The 18,297-nt window shown below is 42.7% G+C and overlaps 1 protein-coding gene across 1 annotated transcript in view; it reads right to left on the bottom strand.

The window, feature by feature from the left end:
• Positions 1 to 8,837: 8,837 nt before the first annotated feature.
• Positions 8,838 to 18,297, bottom strand: part of LOC148386723 (cell adhesion molecule 2-like) — a 225,844-nt gene continuing 216,384 nt past the window's right edge. Inside the window, exon 10 of the mRNA XM_088399695.1 lies at positions 8,838 to 8,927. Within this exon, the coding sequence (XP_088255821.1) occupies positions 8,893 to 8,927 (35 nt within the window). The 3' untranslated portion in view covers positions 8,838 to 8,892. The remainder of the gene's footprint in view (positions 8,928 to 18,297) is intronic.

The following is an 18,297-nucleotide window of genomic DNA, read 5'->3' on the forward strand; positions in this document are numbered from 1 at the left end:
TATGTATGTATGTATGTATGTATGTATGTATGTATGTATGTATGTATGTATGTATGTATGTATGTATGTATGTATGTGTGTATGTGTGTATGTATGTATGTATGTATGTATGTATGTATGTATGTATGTAGTATGTATGTATGTATGTATGTATGTATGTATGTATGTATGTATGTATGTATGTATGTATGTATGTATGTATGTATGTACGTGTGTGTGTGTGTGTGTGTGTGTGTACACTACACGAGGTAAAAAATAAATAAATGAATAAACAAATAAGAAAGTGTAGCTTTTGAACAAATGGCCCTTTGAACAAATCTTTTGAGTGAAGCGATTCTAAAGATTCAGTTCACTTAAAACTGGAATGCACATCACTAGTACAAAAGAGTGCAGACGACTAGGTACTGCCAAGTCGAAATAGCCGACTGGTTAGTGACACGGGCTCTCGATCGCTCTGAACCTGGTTCGAGCCCAGGCACAAGCACATACCCGATTCGGCGAACGATTGTTCTGAACCAATCTTTTGCGTGAACCAATTCTAAAGATTCAGTTCAAACTGGAATGCACATCACTAGTACAAAAGAGTGCAGACGACTGGGAACTGCCAAGTCGAAATAGCCGACTGGTTAGTGACACGGGCTCTCGATCGCTATGAACCTGGTTCGCTCCCAGGCACAAGCACATACCCGATTCGGTGAACGATTCTTCTGAACAAATCTTTTGCGTGAACCAATTCTAAAGATTCAGTTCAAACTGGAATGCACATCACTAGTACAAAAGAGTGCAAACGACTAGGAACTGCCAAGTCGAAATAGCCGACTGGTTAGTGACATGGGCTCTCGATCGCTATGAACCTGGTTCGATCCCAGGTGTGCGCACACACCTGAATGAGATTTTGGATTGGAACACAAATGCAAGTATTTATGTGTAAATACATAAGGAGGCCCCGCCCCCAGGTCGGCTGAGAGAAAAACAATGCCCACTACCTAGGAGGTGGGGTGAAATCCAATAGTGTAGGACACTCCATTAGGTGTACCTCATAACAGGCCACTTCATTGGGGAAAAATCATGGTCAAAGCTTAAATGAAAGTGAAAAGTGCCACACCTGCCCTCACCCCCACTTTCTGATTAGCTGGTTGATCTGTGACGTCACACGGACACTCCATTAGGTTTCAAGTGTATCTAATAACAGGCCACTTTATTAGGGAAATATCATGGTCAAAGGTCACAGGTGTCAAGCTCTAGTCTAAAATGGCGGTGTACCTAATGGAGTGTCCATGTGATTACCTCGTTAAGTGCACCTGCGTGAAAAGTTTTTGGTCACTTTCACATTCAAAAGGAGCTAAAAGTTTTCACGCACCTGCACTTAACGAGGGAATCACACGGACACTCCATTAGGTACACCGCCATTTTCAAGTGTACCTAATAGCAGGCCACTTTATTAGGGAAATATCATGGTCAAAGGTCACAGGTGTTAAGCTCTAGTCTAAAATGGCGGTGTACCTAATGGAGTGTCCATGTGATTACCTCGTTAAGTGCACCTGCGTGAAAAGTTTTTGGTCACTTTCACATTCAAAAGGAGCTAAAAGTTTTCACGCACCTGCACTTAACGAGGGAATCACACGGACACTCCATTAGGTACACCGCCATTTTCAAGTGTACCTAATAACAGGCCACTTTATTAGGGAAATATCATGGTCAAAGGTCACAGGTGTTAAGCTCTAGTCTAAAATGGCGGTGTACCTAATGGAGTGTCCATGTGATTACCTCGTTAAGTGCAGGTGCGTGAAAAGTTTTTGGTCACTTTCACATTCAAAAGGAGCTAAAAGTTTTCACGCACCTGCACTTAACGAGGGAATCACACGGACACTCCATTAGGTACACCGCCATTTTCAAGTGTACCTAATAACAGGCCACTTTATTAGGGAAATATCATGGTCAACGGTCACAGGTGTCAAGCTCTAGTCTAAAATAGCGGTGTACCTAATGGAGTGTCCATGTGATTACCTCGTTAAGTGCAGGTGCGTGAAAAGTTTTTGGTCACTTTCACATTCAAAAGGAGCTAAAAGTTTTCACGCACCTGCACTTAACGAGGGAATCACACGGACACTCCATTAGGTACACCGCCATTTTCAAGTGTACCTAATAACAGGCCACTTTATTAGGGAAATATCATGGTCAAAGGTCACAGGTGTCAAGCTCTAGTCCTTGGGGCCGCATTACAACATGATTCCAAGTGACCCTCGTTAAGCGCACCTGCGTGAAAAGTTTTAGCTTCTTTCACGTTCAAAAGGAGCTAAAACTTTTCACGCACCTGCACTTAACGAGGGAATCACACGGACACTTCATTAGGTGCACCGCCATTTTCAGGTTGACCTAATAAGAGGCCACTTCATTAGGGAAAAATCATGGCCAAAGCTGAACTGAAAGTGAAAAGGGCCACAGCCGCCCTCACCGCCACCTCCTGCTGGTTGATCTGGGACGTCACATAGACACTCCATTAGGTACACCACCATTTTCAGGTGTACCTAATAACTTTATGCACTTTTTGTACGTGTCAAGAATGTGTATTTGACTACTTGCTCTTTATTTTTGGGGACACCAACACATACTACACAACGTAAAACACATACATGTTGTCATATAAAGCAGTTAACCAAATGTCAGATTTTGGTTTTCATGCCCAAAAAAATAAAAACAAGGAATAAAACACCAGACAAGTTTTAATAGGTTTTTAATGTTTATTAAAATAATAATAATAAAATAATAATAATAATAATAATAAAGTACATTTCAATCCATCAATCTAATGTGAAATTGCAGTAGATATGTTGGATAACAATATGTAGGCGTATATATGCATACACTTTATTGACAAACAGCGTTATAAAATCAAGATGACCCAAAGAGAAGCACAACCTCCCCGTTGTTGCATAACGGCGCGTCCCTTCATGCAATAAAGTTAGCCGTTGGCTTGGAGAAAACGTGCATAAAAGAAGTGGTGTTTCAGTGAGCGGTTCTTTCTTTCCATGGCAAATCGTAGATCGACATTCTGGCTTACATAGTTCACGCCAGGAGGGAGACGCAACACGCTCACTGACGGGTCCGTTGATGCACGGGAAGGAAGGCAGTTCACCGATTAACTCGTTCGCGAACGGTAAACTCAGGATTGGTTCCCTCACTGATCCGTTCTCGCGATGAACTGGAAATGCAAATCACTCACTCCCTGACTCGTTCCCTCACAGACCCGTTCCGTTGCTGAACGGGAAACGCAATTCACTACTCGTTGTGAAGTCACGTCATTTTCTTCTTCGTTTTGTTTTATGGCGAGGTGGCACCAGCTTCAATGCGCATTACTGCCACCTACTGGTTGAAGTCATATGAACTCTCGTTCACTGAAAAGAAATTCGTTCTCTTGAACGAATCGTTCACTCACGAGCAGACACTCGTCCGTGGCGCAAAAAAGGTTGGGGACAACTGATCTTAACTATTCGCTTGTGAGCTGCTCCATAAAAGCATACATGTATCTTCCATACTCTTTGAGGGTTCAGTAGTGTAGTGGTTAGTGCACCCCCAGTGACCCGAGTTCAACTCCCAAGGGGATCTAAAAATTTTTTATCATGGAAAAATTTGTAACACAGTTGCTCGTGTGCTACCCCATTTGTAACACAGTTGCTCGTGTACTGCCCCATATAACCACTGCACTAAAGCAGGGGTGTCAAAGTCACTTTTTTCACGGGCTGCATTGTCGTCATAGCTACTTTCAGAGGGCCATTATGACTGTCAACCCAATTAAATGTATGAACACTTCATGTTATAAGCTACAAAACAAACTGACAAATAACTCATTTTCAAATCAGATGAGTAAAAACTGGTCAAATATTAAAAATAAAGATATTATTAAAAGTGAAGACAATTTGCAACTCTAGTAATGACACGAATTTGATGCACAATTTGTCTTCGCGGGCCACATAAAATGATGTGGCAGGCCGTATCTGGCCCCCGGGCCTTGACTTTGACACCTGTGCACTGAAGCTTAGGGCGAGGGGTGGGGTTAGAGCTAGGGTTAGACCTAGCCCTAACTCTAACCGTAAGCCTAGCACTAACCCTAACCCTAGCTCTAACCCTAACCCTAACTCGAGCTCTAACCCCAACCCGAGCTCTAACCTAAACCCTAACCCTAACCCTAACCCGAGCTCTAACCCTAACCCGAGCTCTAACCCTAACCCTAGCTCTAGGTCTAGCTCTAACCCTAACCCTATCCCTAGCTCTAACCCTAACCCGAGCTCTAACCTAAACCCTAACCCTAACCCTAGCTCTAACCCTAGCTCTAACCCTAACCCTAACCCGAGCTCTAACCCCAACCCGAGCTCTAACCTAAACCCTAACCCTAACCCTAACCCGAGCTCTAACCCCAACCCGAGCTCTAACCTAAACCCTAACCCTAACCCTAACCCGAGCTCTAACCCCAACCCGAGCTCTAACCTAAACCCTAACCCTAACCCTAACCCTAACCCGAGCTCAAACCCCAACCTGAGCTCTAACCTAAACCCTAACCCTAACCCTTACCCGAGCTCTAACCCCAACCCGAGCTCTAACCTAAACCCTAACCCTAACCCTAGCTCTAACCCTAACCCTAACCCGAGCTCTAACCCCAACCCGAGCTCTAACCTAAACCCTAACCCTAACCCTAACCCGAGCTCTAACCCCAACCCGAGCTCTAACCTAAACCCTAACCCTAACCCTAACCCGAGCTTTAACCCCAACCCGAGCTCTAACCTAAACCCTAACCCTAACCCTAACCCGAGCTCTAACCCCAACCCGAGCTCTAACCTAAACCCTAACCCTAACCCTAACCCGAGCTCAAACCCCAACCCGAGCTCTAACCTAAACCCTAACCCTAACCCTTACCCGAGCTCTAACCCCAACCCGAGCTCTAACCTAAACCCTAACCCTAACCCTAGCTCTAACCCTAACCCTAACCCGAGCTCTAACCCCAACCCGAGCTCTAACCTAAACCCTAACCCTAACCCGAGCTCTAACCCCAACCCGAGCTCTAACCTAAACCCTAACCCTAACCCTAACCCGAGCTCTAACCCCAACCCGAGCTCTAACCTAAACCCTAACCCTAACCCTTACCCTAACCCGAGCTCAAACCCCAACCCGAGCTCTAACCTAAACCCTAACCCTAACCCTTACCCGAGCTCTAACCCCAACCCGAGCTCTAACCTAAACCCTAACCCTAACCCTAGCTCTAACCCTAACCCTAACCCGAGCTCTAACCCCAACCCGAGCTCTAACCTAAACCCTAACCCTAACCCTAACCCGAGCTCTAACCCCAACCCGAGCTCTAACCTAAACCCTAACCCTAACCCTAACCCGAGCTCTAACCCCAACCCGAGCTCTAACCTAAACCCTAACCCTAACCCTAACCCGAGCTCTAACCCCAACCCGAGCTCTAACCTAAACCCTAACCCTAACCCTAACCCTAACCCGAGCTCAAACCCCAACCCGAGCTCTAACCTAAACCCTAACCCTAACCCTTACCCGAGCTCTAACCCCAACCCGAGCTCTAACCTAAACCCTAACCCTAACCCTAGCTCTAACCCTAACCCTAACCCGAGCTCTAACCCCAACCCGAGCTCTAACCTAAACCCTAACCCTAACCCTAACCCGAGCTCTAACCCCAACCCGAGCTCTAACCTAAACCCTAACCCTAACCCTTACCCGAGCTCTAACCCCAACCCGAGCTCTAACCTAAACCCTAACCCTAACCCTAACCCTAGCTCTGACCCTAGCTCTAACCCGAGCTCTAACCCCAACCCGAGCTCTAACCTAAACCCTAACCCTAACCCTAACTCCAGGTCTAGCTCTAACCCTATCCCTAACCCTAACCCTAACCCGAGCTCTAACCCCAACCCGAGCTCTAACCTAAACCCTAACCCTAACCCTAACCCGAGCTCTAACCCCAACCCGAGCTCTAACCTAAACCCTAACCCTAACCCTAACCCGAGCTCAAACCCCAACCCGAGCTCTAACCTAAACCCTAACCCTAACCCTTACCCGAGCTCTAACCCCAACCCGAGCTCTAACCTAAACCCTAACCCTAACCCTAGCTCTAACCCTAACCCTAACCCGAGCTCTAACCCCAACCCGAGCTCTAACCTAAACCCTAACCCTAACCCTAACCCGAGCTCTAACCCCAACCCGAGCTCTAACCTAAACCCTAACCCTAACCCTAACCCGAGCTCTAACCCCAACCCGAGCTCTAACCTAAACCCTAACCCTAACCCTAACCCGAGCTCTAACCCCAACCCGAGCTCTAACCTAAACCCTAACCCTAACCCTAACCCGAGCTCAAACCCCAACCCGAGCTCTAACCTAAACCCTAACCCTAACCCTTACCCGAGCTCTAACCCCAACCCGAGCTCTAACCTAAACCCTAACCCTAACCCTAACCCTAGCTCTAACCCTAACCCTAACCCGAGCTCTAACCCCAACCCGAGCTCTAACCTAAACCCTAACCCTAACCCTAACCCGAGCTCTAACCCCAACCCGAGCTCTAACCTAAACCCTAACCCTAACCCGAGCTCTAACCCCAACCCGAGCTCTAACCTAAACCCTAACCCTAACCCTTACCCGAGCTCTAACCCCAACCCGAGCTCTAACCTAAACCCTAACCCTAACCCTTACCCGAGCTCTAACCCCAACCCGAGCTCTAACCTAAACCCTAACCCTAACCCTTACCCGAGCTCTAACCCCAACCCGAGCTCTAACCTAAACCCTAACCCTAACCCTAACCCGAGCTCTAACCCCAACCCGAGCTCTAACCTAAACCCTAACCCTAACCCTAACCCGAGCTCTAACCCCAACCTGAGCTCTAACCTAAACCCTAACCCTAACCCTAACCCTAGCTCTAGTTCTAGCTCTAAGCCTAACCCTATCCCTAGCTCTAACCCTAACCCGAGCTCTAACCTAAACCCTAACCCTAACCCTAACCCTAGCTCTGACCCTAGCTCTAACCCCAACCCGAGCTCTAACCTAAACCCTAACCCTAACCCTAACTCCAGGTCTAGCTCTAACCCTAACCCTAGCTCTAACCCTAACCCTAACCGGAGCTCTAACCCCAACCCGAGCTCTAACCTAAACCCTAACCCTAACCCATTCCTAACTCCAGCTCTCGCTCTAACACCTCGCCCTCAGCTCTTGGTTATATGGGGCAGCACATGAGCAACTCTGTTGCAAATTTTTCCATGATAAAATATTTCAGGTCTGACTGGGATTTGAACTCAGGTCGCTGGGGTGTAAGTCCAGTGCACTAACCACTACACCATGGATCCCTCACATTACATAGAAGGTACATGTATGCTTTTATGGAGCAGCTCACAAGCGAACAGTATGCAAATCTTTCCATGATAAAATATTTTGGGACTTACTGGGATTTGAACTCGGGTCACTGGGGTTACAGGCCAGTGCACTAACCACTACACTACGGAACCCTCACATTGTGTGGTAGGTACATGTATGCTTTTATGGAGCATCTCACAGGCGAACTATCATGGACATTATTCCATGATAAAATATTTTGATACCTACTAGGATTTGAACCCAGGTCGCCTGGGTTAAAGTCCAGTGCACTGACCACTACACCACTGAACCCTTACGTTACATAGTAGGTACATGTATGCTTTTATGGAGCAGCTCACAAGCGAACAGTAAAAAACTTTTGCCATGATGAAATATTTTGGAACCTTCTGGGATTTGAACTCAGGCTGCTGGGGTGAAAGTCCAGAGGACTAACCACTACACCATGGAACTTTCACATTATCTAAAAGGTACATGTATGCTTTTATGGAGCAGCTCACAAGCGAACAGTGCTAAATTTTCCATGATAAAATAGTTTGGAACCTACTGGGATTTGAACACAGGTCGATGGGGTTATAGTCCAGTGCACTAACCACTACACTACGGAACCCTCACGTTACATAGGAGGTACATGTATGCTTTTATGGAGCAGCTCACAAGCGAATATAGATGCGCCACGGACGAGTGTTGGCTCGTGAGTGAACGATCCGTTCAAAAGAACGAATTGTTTTCAGTGAACGAGAGAGTTCACATGACTTCAACCAGTAGGTGTCGGTAGGTACATATATGGTTTTCTGGAGGAGCTCACAAGCGAATAGTAAAAAAAACCCGCAAAATGACTTTCCCTTCCTTTTTGGACAGCAATTATGCATTATGCATTGCGTTGGTCCTCTACCACCTTCCATCCATATTACACCTTAGATGCACAAGTACACTTAAGTGTGTCAATAATGACCCCTGTTAGAAGCACTGTGTTTTTAATGCCATTTTGGTCATTTTGGTAGAGAGTTAGGCTTTCAAAGTAGGGTTTAAAACGAGGGTTAAGGTTTCATACTAGGGTTAGGGTTTCAAAATAGTGTTTAAAACTAGGGTTAGGGTTTCAACATAGGGTTTAAAACTAGAACTAGGGTTTCAAAATAGGGTTTAAAACTAGGGTTAGGATTTCATACTAGAGGTAGGGTTTCAAAGTAGGGTTTAAAACTAGGGTTAGGGCTTTCAACTAGAGTTTCTTACTAAGGTTAGGGCTTCAAACTCAGGTTTAAAACTAGGGTTAGGGCTTCAAACTAGGGTTTAAAACTAGAATTTAGATACATACATACATACATACATACATACATACATACATACATACATACATACATATACATACATACATACATACATACATACATATATACATACATAGATATTGCTATCTATATACATAACGAATGAGCCATTCCATGTCTTTTCTACTGACGTACTGTAAATCCCACCTACTTGGTTTATTTGCCTCTCGTGTCCAGTCTCCCTCACCTCGTTGATCTCTTACTGAGCATCTCCTCGCTCACACGTTATTGCATCTGTGTAATAATACACGCAGTGCACAATCAATATCCGATTCTGAATGTAATCCTGGGAATTTATCTGCCTCATTTATCCCAAGCCAAACGGACTATATAAATAAATCATTGCAACTCTATCAGTGCAGTTTCTCACCTGAAGAATCATTGTTACTAATTGTTGTTTGCAACTTTGCATACTATGAAGATAATAAATAAAGATTATTGAGCTCTTTTGGCTTGTGCAGATGCACACTCTAATATCAGTGCCTGCTTTGCTGAAATCTATTGTTATCACTCTTGCAGGTGTTTTAAACCTGTCAACACTAACACGTTATAGCGTCAAAAAGTGGGCAAGGTGAAGACTGACTGTGAATCCGAGCCACTGCGGAAATAGAAGAAATGAAAAAACTCAATTTAATTGCGTTGCTAATGAATGAATAATAGCAATGCATGATTACTTTGTACAAGAACAGTGATTCACAGCCTTGAGAGATCATCGGGTGTGCTGGGGCAAATGATGTCATTTCACTTAATTGGTCTAAAAATTATTTATTTAGAACAGATCATCTATTCATGCCAATGTTGCTTAATAGGAGACACGGTATCACTCAGGGACAATTAACCTGTTGCTATTCTTATAATAGCTAAAAGCTTTGTGTTTGAGTAAACAGGCTCAGATTTCACACAAAGTCAATATGTGAGTTTTTTTCAGACACATGCTCTTGATTTTTTTTTTTTTTTTTTTGTCTTAATGTAAAATACGCTTACGCCTTGGCTCAATAACATTTGGGAAACACTGCCCTAGAACAATGAGTGTCAGTGGAAAAACAGGTTGACAGGTGTTCTTTTGGATTTTAGCTTTGAAATGGCATATCACCACATTATTTTATAGTCCAGTAGCTTTACCATCAAAAATTCTTCCGCTTTAGTGGCATTGCAGTCCAGTCCACATGGCGATAAGAGCAGAGCACACAAGCGCTGAAGAAAAGAATCAGAGCATGACCGAATCCATTTAGATGCAACCAGGACAAACATGCCTGAATATTTCAGCTTGCGTGCTTGTACTCTTTTCAAGTGTGTACAGGGGAAACATCTTGGCTTGTTTGAAAATGCATGGAGCAGTAACAATTAGGTGACTAACATTTCTTTGTAAAGTTGGAAACCCACCCGCTGGCATATTATATTCCGTGCAAAAGGCGTTGTCACCAAGGGGCAGGGCGTCCACTGGCCCACCCCATTTTCCTCATCTTGACCTGAATGTTTTCTTGATCTCCTTGCAGACATATTTCAGAAAGACCTTTTATCTCTTCATAGTAAAGATGTGTCTTCACTGTGCTTTCAGCTGCAGTATCTCAGCCAGATATAACTTGCAAGTATATCAACATGTGATCCAGGCTGCCTCCGCTTGTCGTCATCCATCATCCAGACGAGTCGGCCGATAAACAAGTAACCCCACGTGATCCGAGTGCGGTGTCCTGCAAAGGACGCTTCCGAGCGAGCCTTAAAGTTTTGTACAATTAGGCAAATCCTAATTGGCAATTACTTTGATTTGTAATCTTAAAGGTATTTAATGAGCTCATTTAATGGTGCTATGAAGCATGATAGAGGATAGTAAATGAGGCTTTGTCTAAGTGTAGCACCTGTAGTGCCACCTACAAAACTACTCTGGCCGTTTGGTACCATGAGGTGGAAGTTCTTAACACGGGAACTCTCAGAAACAGTACTTGGGAGGAGAAAAGAAGAAGTTTTGAAGTGTCTACGTGGAAGTCTTCTCACTTCCGGAGTCTAACAAATCCATCCGACACTGTTCAGAAAGTTGGAGGCAGGGGCGCTAATACACTCAGCCAAGTAGGAAGCGTCGTTCCTCATACAAAAACTAGCAAGAAGACCGGAGGAGAGTGTGAGCCTGTGAAAATAATGGAGATGGCTGGGGAGGGAGCTGAGGTCAAGTCGGAGAGGGAAGACAGAGAGGAGAGGCGTAAAGATAATGGAGAACCCGAGCAGCAAGAAGTGCCCTACCCTCAAGCAGGGTTGATATGACTGATGTGTGAGGCCAAATCTCAGCCATACTGCCGTCAAGCGCCTGCGGCATCACCAAGCTGACATTCTACTTCTGCCTCGTTTCAACTAACTTGGGTGAAATTGTGCCGCAAAGAAAAAAGACAAAGCGTGGGTTTGTCTGTTAATGGTTGTCTTTGATTTGAGGAGACAACATGTTAAAGTTTGCTTTCAGTCAAAATGTTTTGAACTGGAAACCACGATTGTTCCAATGAAACCAATTCATTTATATTTCACAGTGAGTTATCTTTGTGCTGGTTCGAGGGTGTTTACGTCCAATACATTCAGCTAATTAAGCTTTTGAAGTGGGACTAGTAATTTTACCTTAACGAGCAGACCAATTTGCATTTTGAGTGAGATACCTGAATCTGCCTATGGGTGAATGTCATGCAAGAGAGCCATATCGCTGCAAGCAAAAATAACAAGGTAATCAATTAAGCTAACCATGCAATTAAGGTAATTAATTGCTTGTATGCCCAGGAGTGTCCTGGGGCTTGTCCTGTGGACCACATTGCCACAATGGCCGGTGATTAGATTACAAAGTTGGACTCTCCGAGCTCGTGTTTAAGCTGCAAAGTGGAGTCCCGCTGCTTGCTGCGAGCCGCTCTCTTAAAATGAACCGTAATATGTGTCTGACTGTGCAAGCAGGGAGCTTCTTAACAATCTTTAATGTATTCTTGTTCAATTCTAGACAAGGACAGCCCCTAACAGAAACTTACTTTAATGATCTTAACATCATTTTCAGACAAATGGAAGTCATTTACATCTGTTAATTTTCTATAACAACGCTTTCCGACCTCGACTGAACCGAGGCATGGCTTTAACTTGAAAAAAAGCAACAACCTCAAGGCAGACATTAGGAACGCTCTTTCCCAGCCATCATCCGATAAAAGCTGTTGTCATGACTTGAATGCGTCTATGTTGTTTACTCCAGTGGAGCAAGAAACATACGTGAGAGACAAATGAACAAAGTGTCACTGTGCTAGCATGCCCCATCAACGTGGCGTGCACAGCTGTCCCGCAGTGATAGCGCACTGGATTATAGCCCGGCCAATAAAACATGTTGTTGGAAGCTCGTAAAAAAGGCTGAATGGGCCTTCGTTTGATTCCACTGTTGTTTAAAGATCAAGCCCTTATCTCCATTTATTGTCATTTCCGCCATTTGGGAAGCTTTTGATGTGATTAGAACCACATTTCTTTATAATGGGGAAAAAAAAATACTCATTTATAAAACAATTACAGTTAAATTGACTTCAAAGGATTGTTACATGATACCCTATAATATGGACAATTCTTTTTTTATTAACTATTTTATAATTAAAGTTGAATTGAAACATGCCTAATCATGAGGCTAAATGAAATCATGGATATTTAATCACGCTGGATTCTATAGTTTCTAAGAATGTCATTCATATTGCATCACTGATGGGTAATGTTACTTTCTACAGTGCCTCTATTTGTTTTATCACAATAACAAGACACTATTGAAATATTCTCCCTTGGAGCACAATCATAGCCACTCATCACACCTTTAAAGAAACCATGAAAAGTCTGTTGTATAATGTCACTTTGCTTCCTGCTACCTGATTTATCGAAGGAGGTGTATTTAATGGCACCAAGTGCATCACTCTAAATAAGGCCACCGTTCTGCTTTACGAGCACGGCCGTATGAATTATACAGTGGAATACATACCTTAGCGCACTATTTATGGCGTTGCGTGTATTGTGTTGCATCACAAGCAGGCAAGTGTCTGTTTTGTGTTGTTATAGTTTGTGACCTTGTCCTCAGTTACTTTAACGTCGAGAACATGGGGAGAATTTTTGTCAGTGTGAATGATAGTTAAATGATATTTTAAAGGTAAAAATTGTTTTCAAAAGAAAATTCTGAAAGGTTGCACGACATTGAAAATGACTGCTAGGAAATTAAACAAAAAAGACAGGAAAAAAGATTCAAACAAAAGTTAAAATACGTATATAATATAATACATTGACTATTTCTTTATTATTCGTTCCCTTGCCATCTTTTTTTATAGTGACACTGATTTCATTTTATATTTTTTCCAGATTTCTGAGTAGGTTGCTGTGGGAAAAATCAAAAAATAATTGTCATTGTATCAGCTAATATGTTGCAGTTTAACACTAACATAGCAGAAAGTTGCTATTTCTGAAGCGGGTGCTGAATAAATAGTCTTGCAATCAGTATTCATCTCGCAAAACGTAAATAAAAATGCAGAATGAACACTAGCGTGCGCTCTGCTAGTGCTTCAGCCACATCCACAAAACAGCGGATTAATGAACTAGGTCACTTTACGACTCAATCAAGGCCACATTAAACATCAGTATGTTGTCTATAATATAATTGTTTTTTTATGTGCGTCCCTAGGAATATATATTTGCAATTGTGTTAGTGCAGTGATTCCCGTACATACTACTGATAGTATAGCGCCATCTCGGCTGGGGAAAAAAATGACAGATTGAATGTCGGTGCTTAGTTGATTAGCTAATCAATTGATTGCACACAAACTCCAGCTTTCAACGCCTAAATTCGTTTACACAATGCCAGCTAACGGAACAAGAGCAGATGCCAGACTTAACACTAATTCAAGCATATGGCCGCTTCAAAACTCATGCATTTCAATTACGACATTCGACTAACTCCAAGTTGGGATAAGGAGTGCCATACTTGGCTCGTTTTGCACTTTTTCTCTTCAAATGAAAGGAAATTCCACAACATGTTTTGGTTAATAGTAGACAATATCATTGCAATGATATCCTAGCAAGGTAATTAAATCATGCTTACAAATAAAAAGACAAAACAATTAATGGCATCTACCCATTAAATCCGCTACCCGCTTTTGTGAATACTTCAAATGATCATTTTAACTAGATGTTGTAGGGAAAGAAGCTTAGCAATTGGCAGTTTAGCATTTGCCATCTGTCTTGGCTACCTGCTTCTTTTTGGGTGACTTCACTAGTTGGAGTTCATCTTGGAATTTACTCAACATGGCTGCTACTTAAAAAAAAAAAGGAAGTGAGATGTTCTCCAAATGTCCATGTATATTTCTTTACCTACATTAGAAGCACATTTTTTCCCTTTCCTTTTTGTACTTTTCTAAGTGTTCCTCTCGTATGTCCTTGGCAGAAAAGGTGCAAGAAATGCAAATTGAAATGTTCCTCCATGATGCTGGAGCATGCCTGGCTTCTTTACTCACATTGCCATTTGGCCTCCATCTACAAGTGTATTAGTGAAGTTAAACAAAAAGGTGTTTGCTGGCGCTCCTCTTTGGCCCATCTTAATGGCACATCTTTAATAAATATTTATAGGGGGCCACCGCGGGGGGGTATTAAAAAACATGCCATGCTAAGATGACTTTATTCCCGTGGAGATAAAGATCTGTGCAGACATATGAGGAGAGAGGTGAGGCCGTGCAGACAAGACAGTCATTAGTTTTCTGATGGCAGGCGAGAGGAGATGACTTTGGCAAGGACGTGCTTGATAGACATCTGTTGAACAAGATGTGGGCGACGGAAGGGCGATGCAAGGACTGTTTCTTCTCCAAGTGCGCCATTTAACTCGAAATCAATGATAAGGCTTCATACAACATCTGAATGCACCTGCTAAACACGCCTACTTAAGGAGACACTATTGTGCAAAGCTAAACATTTAGTCGAATTGAAATCGACATCAGATATTCAACACGATACAATATTTAACATTCGTGTCAAAATAATATTTGATTTTATGTCTGTCATCGACATGATTGTAATCTTTATCATGACAGGGTTGCACATCAATTTCTTCTCCCTTCTTTCAAAGAAAATTGACTCAAGCAGCCGTTTTGTTCTTAATCTTCAGGTCCGCTGAGGATATTATCCCTGTCCGATAGTTTTCCGGCTCTTAGCCGCTTGACCATTAATCAAGTCATATCAGTGATGCGTCTCCAAAGTTTGCCAGAACGAAATGCGCCTCAGTCATCGCATCACTCAGAGTGGCCTGGCTCCAGAACCATGTGGACATTTTTCTTGTCAGGATATGATCTGTATGCAAAGGGCTCTTCAAGCACACTTGATTCGTTCGTGAGGTCCTTCCGAAAAATACTGGAGTGACTGAGTGAGGCAGGAGGGATTTCCTGAGTAGGGCGGGAAAAAATCCAAAGGTGGAGCGCCAGAAAAGACAAATGGAGGGGACTCGCAGATAACATCGCTGACTGATAGATTCTTGCGGCGAACAAATTAGGCTTTGCAGGCCGAGGGCGAATCAGTCCAAGTCGTGAGTGACGCGCGACGGCAACGTTATCAACGATCGTTGAAGGGCAAAGTGGACCTGGACTGAATTGCCTCATGATAAAGATACTCATGTGTAAGTACACTGCACGAATCAATAATCACTTTCCATTGATTTCAAATGGATCACTTGGTAGTTTGGATAAAAACATTGTACAAGTAATGATTTTTAATGGAGCAGTCGATTTTTTTTTTTTTTTTTAGATGTGACAAACTATACATGACAAGATGTCTTTTTACTGCTCCTTTACTGTGTGTGATGGACTTGAAATCAACGCCAAGCCAGACATCTGTTGTAGTACTAACACTGACCTGAGAGGTTCTAGAGCACATTCAGACTGCCGGGATATGCAAAGAAAGAATTGTACTACGTTATTTTAATTTTATCTAAATGTTATCCATTTGAAATTTTACGTTTTGAAATGTAAAACAAATTAAAAACTAAAATGAGACATTCAATTTACTATATTTAGATAAAATTTTGCGCACGTTAAATTTCAAATTTATATCTACTATATGTTTACACTTGGAATTGAACCTGAAGTTTTCACATTGACATAGTCCGTGTCTGTAAAAAAGATGTATCGTGTTATAATATTGTATATACGCCACTATTTGTCGTGACTCAGAGTGATAAAAGCAGAGGATGGATGGCAGTAATAAACCGTAATGAAGTTCATGACAAGGTGACCACGGGCTCATTATCCTTTTTCTCTGTCGACTTAAAAGTGCACTTGTCCCCATTTTCACCTCCCTTTGCCTCCTTGTGTCTGCACTTGCTGTCCAACTAAACTGCCTGTAAAAGCCTCCAACAGATGGCTCAGCAAAAATGGTTATGTGCGTGAAAAGCGTAACTCATTTTTGACATTAATCTCAAAAGAGGCACTGAGAGGATACAGATATATAATTGACTATGTTATATTACTTGCATTAGCATTATTAGGGCCTTGCTACTCGACAGGTGCCATTCGCATCTCCAAGAAATTCAATGCAAAGATCCATGTGGAAGTTCACTTTAGAATACATTCCTCACTTTTGTATGAATAAATTACGTTACGTTTACGTCACCACGGGAGGAAATGAAATGTCATAATGTGACGACCTCCTGTTTTCGGTTGTACTTTGAAATGCTTTCATCATAATCAAGCAGAGTCTTCCATTTATTTCAACAAATGATAACTCAGAAATTAGGCAACGGAAAATTGAAATTCCAAGTAATTGAACTTTTCTTTTCCCCTTCTAAACAATTCATCTCGGTTAAAATCCAACCAATCTTTAATTGGTTGAAATTCAAGCGTCCTATCAAAAATAAATGACCTGTCTGCCGTGAACTCTGTCAACCCCACCCTCAGGCTGCTTCTCTTTTCTTAATGGTGCGGTCGGTCACTCCTTTCGAAAAAAGCCTACAGCCATAAATTAGACGACATACTAAATTCAGCCGTCCGCTCTCAAAAAAGGTTCCATACGCCCCAAAAACCCAACAGCAGAAACTTCTCATTTGGTGGGCTTTTGCCAAACTCGTTAACGTTGACATTATTCAGTGTGAACAATTACCTCCGTGCCCTCTGGCTCTCACCACATGTCATTTATCAGTTGGGGCAGGCTATCTAAAATCTCTACCCGCCCACATCATGGCTGTGACCCCCCACCCCCATTCATAATGAAAGACTAAATGCTGCACTCAAGGAAGTGGTCCATCTTGAAGCTTATAGCGTCAGACTTTAAAGTGCAAACAAAAAACATGGCTGACGAGCAGATCAAGATAGCAAAGAGACCATTTGCAATCCTGATGCAAGTCTTATGTCTTTGTCAATCATGGGTTGGATGTTGTGAAAGAAGTCAAATATGTGGGTTCCTCCAGGGGCGTCACTCTGCACATTGACGCTAATATGACACTGAACATTAGTAATGATTTCTTGGCTAACACCATGGCAACACGACCCCCGCTGACTGGCTTCCCCAGCAGGGGGTCTCTTAAATAAGAAGCCCACTCAGAGGCCGTGACTCACTTGTGTACATCACACTTAATTTTTTTGCTACCTTTTTGTGTCTTGCTCAAGGATGCTTTGACATGATTACCAGGCTTGAGGGTTGAATCAAGACACGCAGTGAAAGATTTTACTTGAAAACAGAAAAGAAAAGTTATGAGTTTGACCTTAATGCGACCTGTATGGGTCAGCAGTGGGCAGCTTTCAGCCTGCTGGATGTCGGCAGTGACATTTAATAAACTATGTTTGCGAGTGCACCTCAACAGAGCTCTATTGTTTCCCTCGCAAAGCGAAGATACAAGCAAAGCGCTTTATCATCTTAATTGCCGCACATTTAGCAATTAAATGAAGCCAAAAGCTCAGCTTTCTTGTTGTTCTGATGACCGATTATGAGACTTATTTTGCTATCTTTGGATCTTGGCTTTATCTGGCCGAGCGTGTTTGGCATTGTCACGTACTTCCTCAGCCTGAGAGCTGCACTGTGGGTTTTTTTCTTATTGTTTTTATGAATGCATCAATCAACATTCCCCTTCGCCCGCGCGTTGTTTGCCTGTAACAAAAAGGCAGACCAAATTGACGAGTTTAGAGCCAGACACGGTGTGCCGTCTTCCTCATTTCTTGCAATTTGGCCTACGTTCTCTTGCGCTTTTGACAGCCACGATGTTATTTTCCTTTTTGTTCAAGGTGATTAATTTTAATGCATAAATGTAATTTCACTACAAAACAGTTGTAACTTAGCCAAAGAAACAAATTAGCCTCCATAAGATAAGTCATGAAAATCTGTTGCACCATTTCTCTGATATTAGCGTTTACAATTAGCAACCAGAAATAAAGGTCTCAGGCAGATATTTTGGCAACTATTTATTCAACAATTCAATTTCATACATGAATAGCAACCTCTAAATTAAATAAATCAATCCCACATACAATGGGAGAAAACACACCTTTGTCATGGTGCGAAGGTCACCATTATGACTGCCCAATATATTATGAAGAATCATAAAAGTGGTGATTTCACCAAGAAGCTACACTAACATGTCTGTAGCGGGAACTCTGAC

The sequence above is a fragment of the Syngnathus floridae genome, chromosome 15 (genome assembly GCF_059516105.1).
Source record: "Syngnathus floridae isolate MCC-2025c chromosome 15, RoL_Sflo_1.0, whole genome shotgun sequence".
Taxonomy (NCBI): Eukaryota; Metazoa; Chordata; class Actinopteri; order Syngnathiformes; family Syngnathidae; genus Syngnathus; species Syngnathus floridae.